Genomic DNA, 17,909 nt, shown 5'->3' on the forward strand with positions numbered 1-17,909 from the left:
ATTTTTTACCCTTGGATAAAAACCTTCTTGATGATGTTTGAAGAACATCTGTCACATGGATTAACAGTATGAAACCGCAGAAGCATGACCTGGCGTCTGCTGTGATGTCCCTCCCGCTCCCTGTTAGATTGACTCACAGGAACTGTCTGCCTGCGCTGAATCTCATGGTAATTCGGTGCATGCGCAGGGAATATGCTTGGTTATAAAGCCTCACAGACTCACTGCGTGTGTGCCACAATCTATATTCACAGCACATGCACAGGATTACCATAGGGCTCTGCACATGCGGCAAATCCCTGTGTGTCCATCAAATGGGGAGTGGACGGGCACCATAGCAGAGAGGCGTTACTGCCCGAGTGCACAGTGGACACTGGGCCATGCCTCACTTTGGGCCCCTTTTTAAAAGTTAAGTTTTCAGCATAATAAAAGTACACACAGCAGATATAAAGGTTTAACATGTCATTTCACTATATTACTATTATGCACTTTAATGCAGTGCAGGGCACCCTGGATGTGCTTTATACACTACTTATACATGGAGTCCTATGGGTGACACATTCAACTATATGACATATACATATACTTTGTTGGGGGTTTACTTTATTTGTGAGTTTCTCTGGCATGTTAACCAAAATTAAATCAACAATGCTATAGAAATTGCCCCCCTATACTGTGCTAGTTCATCGCTGGAGTCCCTGACACACACTACTGTACAAACCTTTCAGACGGGTATGAGAAAAATTCTGCAAAGAATACTTTCAAAACTAGAAGTGTTGATGATATATTTTTTCACCTATCAAAATGTGAAGTGAATAAACCAATCTTATTTTTAATTCCTTAAGGACCCGGGCTTTTTCCGTTTTTTCATTTTCAATTTTTCCTCCTTAACTTTAAAAAATCATAACTCTTAAAAATTTTCACCTAAAATTCTATATGATGGCTTATTTTTTGCGTCACTAATTCTACTTTGTAATGACATTAGTCATTTTACCCAAAAATCTACGGTGAAACGGGAAAAAAAATCAATGTGCGGCAAAATTGATGAAAAAACACTATTTTGTAAGTTTTGGGGGCTTCCGTTTTTACGCAGTACATTTTTCAGCAAAAATGATACCTTATCTTTATTCTGTAGGTCCATACGGTTAAAATGATACCCTACTTGTATAGGTTTGATTTTGTATCACTTCAGAAAAAGATCATGAATACATGCAGGAAAATTTATACGTTTAAAATGGTAATTTTTGACCCCTATAACTTTTTTATTTTTCTGTGTTTAGGGTGCTACGAGGGCTCATTTTTTGCGCCGTCATCTGAAGTTTTTAGCAGTAGCATTTTTGTTCTGATCAGACTTTGTGATCACTTTTTATTCACTTTTTTGTGGTATAAAAAGTGATCAAAAATGCGCTATTTTGGACTTTGAAATTTTTTTGCGCGTACGCCATTGCACGAGCGGTTTAAAAAGCAGTATATTTTTATAACTCGGACATTTCCGCACGCGGCGATACCACATATGTTTATTTTTATTATTATTTACATAATGTTTTTTTTATTCTTGGAAATGCCGGGTGATTCAAACTTTTATTAGGGGAAGGGATAATTGAATGGGTTAATGATTTTTTTACACTTTTCTTATGCAATATTATAGCTCCTATAGGGGGCTATAACATTGCATTAACTGATCTTTTACACTGATTGATCCATCTCCATAGGAATGGATCAATCAGTGTTTTCGGAGATTGAATGCTCAAGCCTGGATCTCAGGCTTGAAGCATTCATTCGGCGATCGGACAGCACAGGAGAAGGTAAGAAGACCTCCTCCTGTGCTACAGCTGTTCGGGATGCTGCGATTATACCGCGGCGATCCCGAACAGCTCCCTGAGCTAACCGGCAACTTTCACTTTCGTTTTTAGCGATCAGTGCCGCGCGCTATTAGAGGCGGGTCCCGGCTTCACTATGACGCCGGGCCCGCCGCGATATGATGCGAGGTCACCATACGTCCTGGGTCCTTAAGAGGTTAATCAAATCAATATTTTTTGTGATCTGCCTTCAAAACAGCATCAATTCTTCTAGATACATGTTTTTTGTCAGGGATTTTGTATGATTATAGTAAGGTGTATTATTAAAAAGGGTTTAAAAAAAAAATTTGTTCTAGGATTAGAAAAAAACTGCTTTTTTTTTTGTTTTTATTTTTATTTTTTTTAAGGAAAACTGCACCATACTGGTCCTTTGTTTTTTATTGCAGAACAGCTCAGTTCCATTGAAGTGAATGGAGCCAAATTGTAATTCCACACACAGCTATTACACAGGTGTTGTGCTGTTTGTGGAAGAAATTAGCTCTGTTTTCTCTTCCTTGATAATTCTTTAAATGGAATCTGTCATCAGTGTCACCGGCATTAACGTGTTGTTACAGGCTGGTATTGCTGGTGATACCAATGAAATGTGATACTTGCCTATCTCTGATTCGTATGTTATCTTCCTTATTCTGGCAGCAGGCCTGGTGCACGTGCTGTGCTCCAAGAGCATGCTGATGTCACTCGCTGCCTCTTCCTCACTCGGCCTGGAAAATGTGATGTTCAAGCTTTTTTTTTGTAAAAGAAGCTGGCAACATTAAAGGGGTTCTCCGGTGCTTACACATCTTATCCCCTATCCAAAGGATAGGGGATAAGATGCCTGATCGCGGAAGTCCCGCCGCTGGGGACACCCGTGATCATGCACTCGGCACCCCGTTTGTAATCAGTCTCCGGAGCGTGTTCGCTCCGGGTCTGATTACAGTCGACTGCAGGGCCGGCGGCGTGTGACGTCACGCCTCCGCCCCCGTGTGACGTCACGCTCCGCCCCTCAATGCAAGCCTATGGGAGGGGCGTGATAGCCCCAGCTGCGTGACTCCCGCGATCAGGCATCTTATCCCCTATCCTTTAGATACGGGATAAGATGTGTAAGCACCGGAGAACCCCTTTAAAGTGGTACTCTAGCCCTAAGACATCTTATCCCCTATCAAAAGGATAGGGGATAAGATGTCTGACCACGGGGGTCCCGCCGCTGGGGACCCCCGCAATCCTGCAGTCGGCACCCACCTCTTTGAGCTGCACGCCGTGCTGCCAGCTCACAAACTGCCGGGTGCCAACCACGGGGCCGGAGTATCGTGACGTCCCCTCCCATAGACTTGCATAGCTGGGGTAGGGCGTGGCTTGACGTCACTATACTCCTGCCCCGTGGTCGGCACCCGGCAGTTTGTGAGCTGGCAGCACGGCGTGTAGCTCAAAGAGGTGGGTGCCAAATGCAAGATTGCGGGGGTCCCCAGCGGCGGGACCCCCGTGGTCAGACATCTTATCCCCTATCCTTTTGGTCATCTTATCCCCTATCCTTGAGAATTGCAGCCAAAAAGCCATACCTAAGTTGTGGAAACAAAGCCAAGTGACTCATCTGCAGGAACACATAGCAACTACGGTTCAGAAATAGCAGCAGGTGTTCTGGACTGATGAGACAAACTTTGAAATATTAGGCTGTGACAGCTGGCAATTTGTTCACTGAAGGGCTGCAGGCAACAGTAAAGCATGCTGGAGGTTCTTTGCAAGTTTGGGGTTGCCTTTCAACAAATGGAGTTTGGGATTTGGTCAGGATTAATGGTGTTCTCAATGCTGAAAAACAGTCAGATACTTATCCATTATCTAATACCACCAGGGAGTCAACTTACTGGTCCCAAATGTATTCTGCAGCAGGAAAATTACCCTAAATATACATCTAAAACATTAACAGATCTAAAGAGGAACTATATGTCTTGGAAGTAATACTATGGCCTGCTCACAGACCCAATCTCAACATCATCCTGTATATCTGGGATTATATGAAAAAAACTAAAGTATTTGAGTAAGCCTACATCCGCAGAAGATCGGTGGTTGGTTCTCCAAGATGTTTAGACAACCTACCTGCCGAGTTCCTTCAAAAACTGTGAGTGAACCTAGAAGAACTGATACTGTCTCGAAAGCAAAGTGCGGTCACACCAAATATTAATTTGATTAAAATTTCTCTTCTGTTCATTTAATTTCATTTTAAGTGATAAAAAAAAATTACCACTTATAATTTTTTTTAAAGCATTCTTACTTTGCAGCATTTTTGTTCATTATCTGCCTAAACCTTTTTCACAGTACTGTATACATCCACCCTATAGCCATGACAAATGGCTTTTAGGTTTTTCTTTATTTTTTCACTTGATCCTGCTCTTCATTCACATCCGTTATTTCAGCAAATAAATGGAAACCACTTCATAAAAGACCAAAACACTATTGGCTTCCGTCTGGTGTAGGGGTTTATTGATACATTAGCTGTGTTTGTAAATTTCCCAATCTAAAAATAAAATAGCCTGAAAAGCGCTTTATCTATGGACTACATAAAAGGTAATAGACATTGGCATTTGGGTTTTACTTGTATTCTCTTTCTTACTCTAGGTGATGGAATATGAGAATCGAATTCGAGCATATTCAACTCCCGACAAAATCTTCCGGTACTTTGCAACTCTGAAAGTGATGCATGAATCGGGGGAATCTGAAGTTTTTATGACACCTCAAGATTTTGTGAGATCTATTACACCCAACGAGAAACAGCCAGAAAGTGAGTTCTATTCCTAAACACTGTTAGTTTTGCTTAATTTAGTTATATGTAATCTGTATTACATAACACCACTGTTCACATCAAGGTAGTCTTCTCCTTTTGGTCATCATTTTAGCCTTCAATTCATGCGAGTGTATTAAACATTTTTTAATTCAGGCCACGTTTGTGAGATCTGGTTGGCAAATTTCAAAACTGGGTTCTCCCGTATCCCAGCCGTACCGGTGCCAAATCTCATTCATTTAAATGAGCCGACCGGATTCAGTCAGTGACACTGGTTGGCTAATTTTTTTCCCGTGTCCGGTTTTGTGGCCCGACTGAAAACTGTGGTATGCTACGGTTTTCAGTCTGCCCACAAAACCAGATATGGGGCAAAAACGAGCCGACCAGTGTCACTATCTGACTCTGGTCAGCTATTTAAATGAAAGAGCTTTGACGCCGGTCTGGCTAGGATATGAGAGCACCAGGTTTTAAAATGTCCCAGCCGGATCTTGCAGCCGGATCTCACAAACATGGTGTGAATGCACCCTTAGTCTAGTTAAGGTATCATTTACACATGACTAAAATTTGTAAATAGAAATGTCCACGCTTCTTTTAGGCTGTACATGCAAAGAGGCCTACTGTATAGCCATGCCAATGTAGTCTACGTGTGGCTAAGTTCGGTCCGTTACTTATTTTATACACTTTTATTTTGCAGCTACATTTCATGACTAAATTTAATAACTACGGCAAATAGCCAAATGACCCCTCTAGAGACCCAACTCTTCCTAAAAAATTTTTTTAAGTAAGAATTATTCGTTAGTCCAAAATAATTAATAAAAATCAAAGCCATCACTGCTATTGTGTATTGTGAGCTTTACAATTACAAATCCAGTGTGAATACAACTGTTACATTGGCATCCAGATAGCCAGATGCCTCTGAGGTATATTCTAGCAACACTAAAAATATCCAACAGTCTCCCCATGACATCTGTTGCTGTATAAATGGGAGAACTGGGATGCAGTAAGAATGGTCAAATTTTTCTGTTCTGCAAAATAAAAAATTAAGTATAGATTACAACTGTAATCTAATACAGTACTGGACTATGCTCAGTCCACTGACCCACTCTGGGTATGATACAGTATACATTGACTTACTTTTTGATGATATCTTGCTGTTTAACTTTAACCCCTTAAGGACCAAGCCCATTTTGGCCTTAAGGACCAGAGTGTTTTTTGCACATCTGACCACTGTCACTCAAAACATTAATAACTCTGGAATGCTTTTAGGTATCATTCTGATTCCGAGATTGTTTTTTCGTGACATATTCTACTTTAACATAGTAGTCCATTTTTGTGGTAACTTGCATCCTTTCTTGGTGAAAAATTCCCAAATTTGATGAAAAATTAGAAAATTTTGCATTTTTCGAACTTTGAAGCTTTCTGCTTGTAAGGAAAATGTATGTTACAAATAAAACATTTTTTTATTCTCATATACAATATGTCTACTTTATGTTTGCATCATAAAATTAATGAGTTTTTACTTTTGGAAGACACCAGAGGGCTTCAAAATTCAGCAGCAATTTTCAAATTTTTCACAAAATTTTCAAACTCAATATTTTTCAGGGACCAGTTTAGTTTTGAAGTGGATTTGAAGGGTCTTCATATTAGAAATACCCAATAAATGACCCTATTATAAAAACTACACCTCCAAAGTATTCAAATGACATTCAGTCAGTATTTTAACCCTTTAGGTGTTTCACAGGAATAGCAGCAAAGTAAAGGAGAAAATTCAAAATCTTCATTTTTTACACTCACATGTTCTTGTAGACCCAATTTTTGAATTTTTGCAAGTGGTAAAAGGAGAAAATTTTTACTTGTATTTGTAGCCCAATTTCACCTTCACCTTTAGGAAGCCCCTAGGGTGTCAAAACAGCAAAAAAAAAAAAACACATGGCATACCATTTTGGAAACTAGAACCCCTCGGGGAATGTAACATGGGATAAAGTGAGCCTTAATACTCCACAGGTGTCTCATGACTTTTGCAAATGTAAAAAAAATATATAATAATTTTACCTAAAATGCTTGTTTTCCCAAAAATTTTACATTTTTAAAAAGAGTAATAGCAGAAAATACCCCCCAAAATTTTAAGCCCAATTTCTCCCGATTCAGAAAACACCCCATATGGTTGGTGAAAAGTGCTCTGCTGACGCACTACAGGTCTCAGAAGAGGAGTAGTCACATTTGGCTTTTTGGAAGCAAATTTTGCTCTGGGGGCATGCCGCATTTAGGAAGCCCCTATGGTTCCAGGACAGCAGAAAAAAACCCACATGGCATACCATTTTGGAAACGAGACCCCTCGGGGAACGTAACAAGGGGTTAGGTGAACCTTTATACCCCACAGGTGTTTCACTTTTGCATATGTAAACAAAAAACATTTTTTTTTTTTTACCTAAAATGCTTGTTTTCCCAAAAATGTTACTTTTTTAAAAAGGGTAAAAGAAGAAATTAGCCCCCAAAATTTGTAACACAATTTCTCCCCAGTACGGCGATACCCCATATGTGACCCTAAATTGTTGCCTTGAAATACGACAGGGCTCCAAAGTGAGAGCGCCATGCCCATTTGAGGCCTAAATTAGGGACTTGCATAGGGGTGGACATAGGGGAATTCTACGACAGTGATTCCCAAACAGGGTGCCTCCAGTTGTTGTTAAACTCCCAGCATGCCTGGACAGTCAGTGGCTGTCTGGTAATACTGGAAGTAGTTATTTTGCAACAGCTGGAGGCTCCGTTTTGGAAACAGTGGCATACCTGGCGTTTTTCATTTTTATTGGGGAGGGGAGGGGGGCTGTGTAGGGGTATGTGTATATGTAGTGTTTTTTACTTTTTATTTTATTGTGTGGTAGTGTAGTGTTTTTAGGGTACAGTCACACGGGCGGGGGTTCACAGTAGTTTCTCGCTGGCAGTTTGAGCTGCGGCAGAAAATTTGCCGCAGCTCAAACTTGCAGCCGGATACTTACTGTAAACCTCCGCCCATGTGAGTGTACCCTGTACATTCACATTGGGGGGGGGAACATCCAGCTGTTGCAAAACTACAACTCCCAGCATGCGCTGTCAGACTGTACATGCTGAGAGTTTTAGTTTTACAACAGCTGTAGGCACACTGGTTATGTATCACTGAGTTGCAAAACTACAACTCACAGCATCTACGGTGCATGCTGGGAGTTGTAGTTTGCAACAGCTGGAGGCATACCGGTCGTGAAACACTGAGTTAGGTAAAAACAAATTCTTGAGTTTCACAACCAGTGTGCCTTCAGCTGTTTCAAAACTACAACTCTCAGCAATCACCGCCAGCCAACAGGCATGCTGGGAGTTGTAGTTATGCAACCAGCAGATGCACCACTACAACTCCCAGCATGCACTTTAGCGGTTTGTGCAAGCTGGGAGTTGTAGTTATACAACAGCTGAAGGTACACTTGTAAAACTATAAGTCCCAGCATGCCCATAAGGGAATGCTGGGAGTTGTGGTGGTCTGCCTCCTGCTGTTGCATAACTACAGCTCCCAGCATGCCCTTTTTGCATGCTGGAAGCTGTTGCTAAGCAACAGCAGTAGGCTGTCACTCAGCTCCAACTGCTGATCCATGCCGCCGCTGCAGGTCAGTCCCTCGCCGCCGCTCCTGGGGCCCCGATCCCAACATTGACGCCGGGGATCGGGGTCCCCAGCTGCCGGGGTCCTCTTCCCGCACCCGATCACGTCCTCCGGAAGAGGGGCGGAGCGGGTTGCGGGAGTGACTCCCGAAGCAGGTGCCCTGATTGGTCGGAACTGTTTCTGGCTCCGCAGAAGTTTGATGTAGTTTGTACATAAAACCACAGAAGGTTAGAGGACTCACTTATGTTCTATATTAACTCAATCGTAATTTGTTTTATCAGCTTAGACCGAGAAACTGAAGAAACATTACTAAGGTAGATGAGGATTTTTATTACAAGGGTTTTACCATAGTCCCCAAGTAAGGGTGTGTTCACGCGGCCGTCAGTCTGTTTTTTTTCCCCCCATTTAGGTTCCGTTGTTGCTGCTTGTAAATGGATTGCAAACGGTTGTAAAATAATCACCTTAATGTCAATGGGATTTTTTTTAGTATCCTTTCATATCCTTTTGCACCCGTCTGTGCTCATTTCCGTTTTTTTTACGGGAGTAAAGGCAGTGCATGCAGTATTTCTTTTTTCTCCCGTCCAAAAAACGGAACAAGAAATGGATACAGTAAATTTTAAATTGAAGTCTATAGAAAACAGATGAGCCTTTAATGTCATCCGTTTAGATCCGTTTTTCCAATCTTTTTTTTTTGATCCGTTTTTACTTCTGCGCATGCTCAGAACAAAAATAAAAATTTGGGGCTTTATTAACTGAACAATAACTGATCCAAATGGATAACATCCGTTTGCATCTGTTACCATTTTTTTTTTTTTTTTTAAAGTCCGTTTTTATTTTTGACGGGAGATGAACAGGACGGGTCTAGACGGCCGTGTGAATGCAGCCTAAGAAAACAAATTGGACGCAGCAGCTGCTTCCATCACCTGGCAGAAAGTGACAGATGAAACCCTGAAGAGGAAGACGGGCACAGGGATATCTAACAAATATCTCAGCTATCAGCACCGCAGAAAAGCAAACAATGAGGCCTCAGCTTGTGCATGTTCATCCATGCAGGCAGTGTAACAGCAAATGGGCTTGCAGCTACATTTGTTACTGAGTGTCTACGTGCCATACTATTTCTCTTGTTACTTCGCAGTTATATATCTATAGATCTATCTTTTAAACTGACAGGCTCTCAGCTAGGTTACATTAACTTGGCATTATATTCATCAAGTGTTTAGAAATCTCAACAAATCAGTTATATTTGTTGAAAAACTTCTTAGAAATACTTTGCTAATGGTAGCCGCTACATTGCCTTTCCTTATATTATGGTCCTGCCAGATTCTTCTGGAAATGTTATATACACTGGTCCCTCAACATACGATGGTAATCCGTTCCAAACGGACCATCGTTTGTTGAAACCATCGCATGTTGAGGGATCCGTGCAATGTAAAGTATAGGACAGTGGTCTACAACCTGCGAACCTCCAGATGTTGCAAAACTACAACACCCAGCATGCCCGGACAGCCGTTGGCTGTCCGGGCATGCTGGGTGTTGTAGTCTTGCAACATCTGGAGGTCCGCAGGTTGTAGACCACTGTTAGAGGAAGTTGTACTCACCTGTCCCCGCTGCTCCGGACCGTTACCGCTGCCCGGGATGTCGCCGTGTCCCCGAGGTGTCCCCGACGCTCCGGCAAGGCCTCTGCTTCCCCGGCATCCGCGCTCTCCGTCGCCGCCATCACGTCACTACGCACGCCGCTCCTATTGGATGATGGGACGGCGTGCGCAGCGACGTGATGACATCAATGGAGAGTATCCCGAAGAGGACGCGCCGGAGCCCCGAGGACAGGTAAGAGACATCACCGTAGCTCACCGTAAACGGCTATCCGGTGGCAGCTGAAGCAGTCAGCGCTGCCGGATAGCCGTTTATGCAATGGCCCCGACATAAAAAAGCATCGTATGTTGATGCTGCCTTCAACATGCGATGGCCTCTGAGAGGCCATCGCATGTTGAAATGATCGTATGTCGGGTCCATCGTAGGTCGAGGGGTCACTGTATTTTCTTCTGAACTAAGTCCGTGGTACACTTTGCCTGTTATATGATCATTTTACCTCTCTTATTCCATGTTTTCTCATCAAAGGAGGCATAGAACTTGAGTCAACGTGTATAACTATGGCTGCAAGTGTCCAGATGCTTGTTTGCACCTTCTGTAACTGGATGACAAATTGTTTAATAGCATTCAAAGTGGCTTCGATTTCTTATGTTAAGTTATAGACAGGAAAGAAGTTATTGAAGACAGAGTACTACTTTTTTTGAATTACTGTGTAGACTGGAGCATATTTATCAGGTTTTTTATGTATTTATGGAAGTTATCGATATATATAAAACTCAATGTGTGTGTGTTATTAACATGAAACTTGGCACACGTTACTTATATGTCATCAACAAATATGGGATACGTAATTTAACCCTTACTCACCCCCGTTTGCCAGGGTCAGGTTTTTTTTGTTTAAGGTCCCATACAAGTCTATGGGAAATATATGTTACTGCATAACTTCTAAACGGCTGGAGATATTTCGATAATACTTGGTCACATGTTACTTATATGTCCACTTAAAATATAGGATAGTTAATTTAACCCTTAACTACCCCCATTTGTGAGGGTCGGGTTTTGTTTTTTAAAGTCCCATGCAAATCTATGGGAAATATATGTTCCCACATAACTTCCGTACGGCTGGAGATATTTCAATAATACCTGGTACACGTATTACTTATATGTCAAATAAAAAGATATGATAGTTAAATTAACCCTTACATACACCCTTATCTAAAAGATGGGCTTTTGTTTAAAGTCCCATGCAAGTATATGGGACTTCCAGTACCTTACTCCACAAGCTCCGCTCTGCATCTCCTGGTGAATGTATCAATCCGGCTTGCAAGCCACACCCCCTCTCACAAAGACACACCTACTGTTTAAGCCCTACTCCTTTTATTCTCTACCCTTTTTGTGCATCGGTCTAGCTTGCAAATCACGCCCAGTCCCACAAAGCCACGTCCCCTTCTATTTTCAGCTTACAATATCTTCATCACAAATCGGTCCCAAGATATTAACATGAAACTTAGCACACGTTACCTATATGTCAACAACAACAGAACAGCGCTGGCAGGTCACATGATTGGGGGGGGGGGGGGGGTGGAAGAAATACCATTATATACTGTGGAACCCCCATAAGTTCCAAAAATACCGTGATACACATATTTGGTCATACCGCCCAGCTCTACGAGGACGGGATATGAAGTCAAAAACTTCCTCCTTTGCTGATTTTCCTCCCCAACAAGGATTAGGAAGGAAAACTGGGCAACGTCGGATACTCAGCTAGTATAATAATGTATTTTATTTTTTTATTTTGGGGCTTAGAAAATTTTGCAAACACTTAGTGGTAGAGTAACTGCAGATTTACAGCACTAACCACAAATAACATACAGGGTGATTCAAAAAGGATGGTACAATAATTAATAAAAGCCTGTAGTTTATGTAACATCAGTGGTGACCAGGGCAGGACCAACTGGAAATGGGCAAAGTAGCTGACAGTCTGGTGTTAAGCATTGAGGCTATGTTTCACCACAGTGGCATTGTCAGTTGCCACAATGTTAGAATTTAGCGCTTAGAAAAACTATGTGACCTTATCAAGCACCTGAGGGCTCACCCAAAGTACACATGTTCTGTGCAATGAGCAGGCGCAAAGTATACACTCCCATTTTTCATAGAATACTGTCGCTTTCCAGATCAACCAGATGGACCCTCCTGCTTCTTTCTGTGGGGCCACAGGATCTGAATGACCTAAAGCAATGCATCACTGTATAAGTGGACTCCATATCCAAGGATATGCTGGCACACGCCTGGATAGAGCTGGACTAGCACACAGACATCTGTCTTGTCACCAATGAAAAGCACTTTCCATTTTTAGTGCATAGTTAAAGGGGTTTTCCATCATAAGATGATTTCAGTACGTATCTGCCAGACAGTAATGGATATGCTTAGGAAGGATCTGTGCTTGTCTTGGGGCTAAATATAAATGTTGTGAGATTACCATAACACTGTGGCTATCTTTTTGTGACCTGGGTCTTTCCTGTTGGAGTTCGTTCTCTCAAACTACAACACATCCCATAGTTCCTTGTTGGTAAGTGTGAGGTCACTTTCCTCCCTCCCACACATCAGCCACCCCCCCCCCCCATTGAAACACAAATGAGTTGCTTTCCATTCAAAAGACCAGTGTTTTCTAACCAGGGTGCCTACAGCTGTTGCAAAATGACATTTCTCCCACCCAGTGGTCGCTCCACCCATTAAAGCAGGACAGGCTCCCTTTGCACACCTGACTAGTGATGTCATGTCTCGGCCACACTGCAACCTGGGAAAACTCGAGACCTGAGTAATTTTGTATGCTGTTCAAAATAAATACTGGGGTGAAAATCACAGAAGAATTGCGAGACCACAGTCACACACAGGTGCAGACACTAGATTATGAACTACACTAACTTTACAGCCCCTGTAGCATAGTTAAATAAAAAAAAAAAATCCCTGGAATACCCCTTTAAAACTTGGATAGTGGATGTCAATAAATGTGTTATGTTCTCTTGATAATGGATCCCTAGGCTATAATTTTGCACCATCCTTTTTGAATTGCCCTGTATTAGTGCGGATACCGTTTTTTTTTTTCTCCCACGGTATGGATTTTTGCCCATACCGCTATACCGGTCGGGCCCCTCCCCCACCCTCAGAGTCAATTAAAAAAAGTAAACTTACCCGTAATGGGGGTGGTCCGGGCCATCCATCCTTCCTGTAGTGTCCGGCGGCATTCCGGGTGGAGGGTGAACCGGTCCGGGCTGTCCTTCTTCTCCGGGGGTCCTCTTCTACACACCGGGCAGGCTCCGGCCTAGTACGCTGCATAGACGCCGCTACGCCGTGACGTCAGGTGCGTCGCTGCGCACGGGCGTCACTGCGCAGCGGCGTCTATACAGCGTTACTAGGCCGGAGCCTGCCCAGAGTGGAGAAGAGGACCCCCGGAGAAGGACAGCCCGGACCGGTTTACCCTCCACCCGGAATGCCGCCGGACACTACAGGAAGGATGGATTGCCCGGACCACCCTCCCCGGACGGTCCCTGCAGCAACTGGGAAGGTGAGTCAGGGTTCTGGGATGGACAGGGGTCTGTATAATATACTATACCTACAGTAGGCCCTCCAGCTGTTGCAAAACTACAAGTCCCAGCATGCCCGGACAGCCAACTGTTGTCCGGGCATGCTGGGAGTAGTAGTTTTGCAACAGCTTGAGGCACCCCTAGTTGGGAAACACTGACCTATACTATACACTACTATATAGTCCAACATGCTGGGAGTTGTAGTTTTGCAACAGCTGGAGGCTGTAGGTTTGTTTGTTACATCTATTTAAAAGGGTACTCTACTGCCCCAGTGTTCAGATCATTTAGTTCAGCTACGCCACCTCAATGCAAGTCTCAATGTAAAAAAAAAAAAATTGCGTGAAATACCGTGATACCGTGATACTTTAGAAAAATACCATGATACTCATTTTTGGTCATATCGCCCAGCACTACCCTGTATTCCACTTTGTGTAGAACCGGCTAAAGTTCTCATATCTGGCTTTAAAAGAGACCACTTCCCTGTTTTGAGGTCTTTTAGGGTTATTAATGGACAGGGCCAGGAAGACTCAGATGTATCCGTATTAGCAACTGACTAGGAAATCAACCAAGACCTTTTTAGTGTGAATGCATATGGTGTGTTAAGGGTTCCTTTACACATACAGGATCTTTTGCATATTTTGCTGCCTTTTTTATGCAGCTGATTTTACTACCTATTATAGTCAATGGGTAGAAAAATCAGCAGCGGAAAATATGCAGCAGATCTTGTAGGTGTGACCTCACCCTTAAAGTGGTACTTCGCCCCCTAAACATCTTATCCCCTGTCCAAAGGATAGGTGATAAGCTGTCTGATTGCTGGGAACCCGATCTCTCCTGCAGCACCCGCTTGCCATAAGCTGCACAGAACGAAGATTGCTATGTGCCAATGACTCACAATACAGGGGCCATAGTATTGTGTCGTCACGGCCCTAACCCCTCGTGACATCCCGCCCCACGAGGGGGAGGGGCTGTGACTTCATGATACTCCGAGCCCTGTATCATGAGTCATCAGCACAAAGCGCTCCATGCAGCTAATGACAAGCGGGTGCTGGAGAAGCGATAGACGGGGGTCTGATTGCGGCGGGACCCCCACACTCAGGCAGCTTATCCTCTATCATTATTATTTCGATAGGGGATAAATGTCTAGGGGCGGAGTACCCATTTAAGGGGTTATCCAGTTAAATGTATTTACATATTTTAACTTATGTGCCTAGGTTTTGTTTTAAAATTTTATTAAAAAAAACTTCTACTTGCCTCCCTCAACCGCTGTAATAGCATTAATATAGAAAAATAACCCAGTAACTGAAAAAAAAAATCACTGCTGCCAAATACAGTGTTCATGAAAGGTCAGACATGTTAGCCTTTACAAAATGTCAAGGTCATTAGTTGTTCTAGGCTCGCTGCCGTCCTACTGGTACTGGTGACAAGTGAAATGCCACATACTCTTTTGTCAAGACTGTAATGGCGATGCTCTGCACAGACCCCCACCTGTATAGGAATGTGTACCCTACACACACTGCTATACACATGGGGAGGGTAAGGGCATTGCACCCTAGTGTCTTATACAGACACTAGGGTGCAATGCTCTGCACATACCCCCATGTTTATAGCAGTGTGTACACCGTTATACACTGCTATATACATGAGGGTATTTGCAGAGTAGTGTACCCTAGTGCCTGTACATTCCTATATGAGGGGTAGGGGGGTGCAGAGCATTGCACCCTAGTGTCTATACATTCTTATATGAAGGGTAGGGAGTTGCAATGCTCTGCACCCCCCCTACCCTTCATATAGGAATGTACAGGCACTAGGGTACAATACTCTGCAAATACCCTCATGTATATAGCAGTGTGTAACTGTGTACACTGCACCCTCATATAAATTCCTGTATGTATGTACATTCCTATATGAGGGTGCAGAGCATTGCACCCTAGTGTGTGTACATTCCTATATTTTTTTTCTTTCTCGAAATAAGTTTTATTACGTTTTTGACATAATATACATATCAGGAATATATCAGCCATTCTGAGAACCATACAAAACCCTCAACAAAAGGGCATAGTAAACTAGAGCAAAAACTGAAAAAATACAAAATCGAGGGAAAGGAGGTAGGCCTCCTGGAACAGGAGATAGATGAGAGAAAAATAATGGGAAACAAGAAAATCAGAAAAGAACAGGACAAAAAAAAAAAGGGGGGGGGGGAGAGGAAAAGAAGACAAGTGAACACAGGAGAAGGAAGAAAGCTGTTAATTACCTCGTGATGAGTCTCCGGGCCAGCAAGCCTCAAGCCAAAGCAAAATTATCAGACAAGAAGGGAGAGAGTGCAACGCAATTGGAATCATTATGGGTCGGAGGTATCACAATTTACAGAGGCGAAGAGGAATGTAGAGCCTCAAAATCAGGAGAGGCCATAAAAGTAAGCCACGGGGACCATATGGCTACATGTTTATCAACCTGGCGTCGGGAATCCGCCAGAAGTTTTTTCATCCTGTGTGTCTGTACATTCCTATGTTAGTGGGAGCAGGTGGGATTGGACACACATTTTAGCAGGAGTAGGCGGGATTGGACACAAATGTTGCAGGAGCGGCGGGAGTGGAGCAAACACCCTGCGCAAACAGAGGGATTGGTCAAAAATGATCAGGAGCGGCCGAGAAAACAGTCCTGCTCGGGGCTCTAGTGGTGGGTTTCTTGTTTTTTTGTATTTTTTATGTGAAAAGTATTTTTTCCTTTTGTTTTTTTCTTTTACTTTGTGTAAATCAAGATAATAAATCCTTTTTAAGGGTGCATTCCCACCAAGGCTTGTGCATACAGTTGGCGTATGGTGTAGTTATATTAAAACTGTATAAGCTCAGTATGAAACCTTATACACACTGATTTATATGGTTCTTATTGACTACAGTACTGGTTACGGATGCCCTATAAACAATCCTGTGGTGTGAATGTCCCCTGATACTGGTAAATATTGGTGTCTGCATACCAAGTCCCCTATTGGATTAGACATGCAGGTCTTTTAATTGCAAAATGGTTTCTTTTTCTTTAATTTTTTTAAAGCCAGGATATATATCTGAATCCCTTCTATAGTTATGTCTATCAATGTAGGTCATAGCATAAAGATCAGATGTCAAGACAACATTTTGAGATGGTCTGACCACGAGAGCCAAAAAGGAAAACTAAACACCATACAATTTCTATAAAATTAATCGTGTTATGTATACGTATTTAATCACAAAAACATCTGGTTCAAAACTGACTTTTTAGGCTGCAGTCTGTGATGTGAAACACAATGCAAAATCATCAAAAGATCTATGAACCTGTGGCAGATGGGCTCGCTTGTAATGAAGGAAATGATTGCACAATTTGGCTAATATTCCAGTGTGATAAGAGTGATGATCATTCACCAGATGTTATTGGAAATTACACACCTGATTCCCAGCAGTTAGTGATGAAAACTAGTTATTTGTTTTACAAACATATGTGAATTCTAATTAACAAAAATAAAAAATAAATATCTTGTGCAAACAAACCACTTTCAGTAACCTGTTCTATACTATGTTTTTTATTTTTTATTTTTTTCGTAAAGGATATTGGCTGTTTAGTGTTTGGGTTGAGGTCCTTGCTCTGTAGCTTTTGTACCTGGGTCCTTTGGGCACAGGGTTCTAAGGACTTAACTTTTGGACCTGGGTCTGGCAGCTTTTAGGTTCAGGCCCTTGGCAGCTCAGGCCCAGCTTTTGGAAACAGGTCCTGACTGCTTAGGCCCAGCTTTTAAGCACTGGTTTTTGTGGCTAAGGCTCAGCTTTTGGGCGCAGGTTCCGGCACAAGTCCAGCCACTCTCAAACCCAGCTTCTGCACGTTTAGTCTGATTGGCTACTGATCTAAATATCAGGGTACTTTTACTTCATTTACTTAGCCAAATGTCCCATAATCTTATGAGAAGTGGTGCCAAAAATGAGAATTGATATGTATATTTTTCCTTCCAGCCTGTTTTCTGCTTGAATGCGATTCTCTTTTCCTCAGTTTATAATCAATAATATTTGGTCACAAAGGCTGAACATCATAATCTTCTTTATTATATGTGACAACAATCTGTCCAATAACTGAAAAGAAATACTGTAATTCCTGCTGTTCGTTTTGTATCCACAAATAAACTTACAAGAGTACATGATTTGGACTTTTGGGTTTTACATCCATCCTTACAGTTGTACTAGATGGTAATAGTCATTCCATATACTGCCAAGTGTCGATCTTGTCATATACTTTATTACCCAAACAGTTTTAAGATTGTCATTTTTATTTTAATATAAAGAATTTTGTCACATTAGATAATATATATATTTCTCTTTTGACAGATTTGGGCTTGGATCAGTTTAATGTAAAACGATATGATGGGAAGGTGAGTTAAACCTCTGCTGACGTTTATTTTATTTTTACTTATTTATTAAACAAAACTTTATTAATGTATCTATAGAAGATTAGAGTTGTCTATCTGTATTTCAGGGGCAGTTTAT

General features: G+C 42.2%; 1 protein-coding gene across 2 annotated transcripts in view; it reads left to right on the forward strand.

Moving 5' to 3' along the window:
- Window positions 1-17,909, forward strand: part of MICU1 (mitochondrial calcium uptake 1) — a 276,130-nt gene that overhangs the window by 81,170 nt on the left and 177,051 nt on the right. For both annotated transcript variants that reach the window (XM_056530455.1, XM_056530456.1), the window contains exons 4-5: window positions 4,446-4,608; window positions 17,751-17,794. In XM_056530455.1, the coding sequence (XP_056386430.1) occupies window positions 4,446-4,608; window positions 17,751-17,794 (207 nt within the window). The remainder of the gene's footprint in view (window positions 1-4,445; window positions 4,609-17,750; window positions 17,795-17,909) is intronic.

Source organism: Hyla sarda, chromosome 7 (assembly GCF_029499605.1).
Source record: "Hyla sarda isolate aHylSar1 chromosome 7, aHylSar1.hap1, whole genome shotgun sequence".
NCBI classification, from domain to species: Eukaryota; Metazoa; Chordata; class Amphibia; order Anura; family Hylidae; genus Hyla; species Hyla sarda.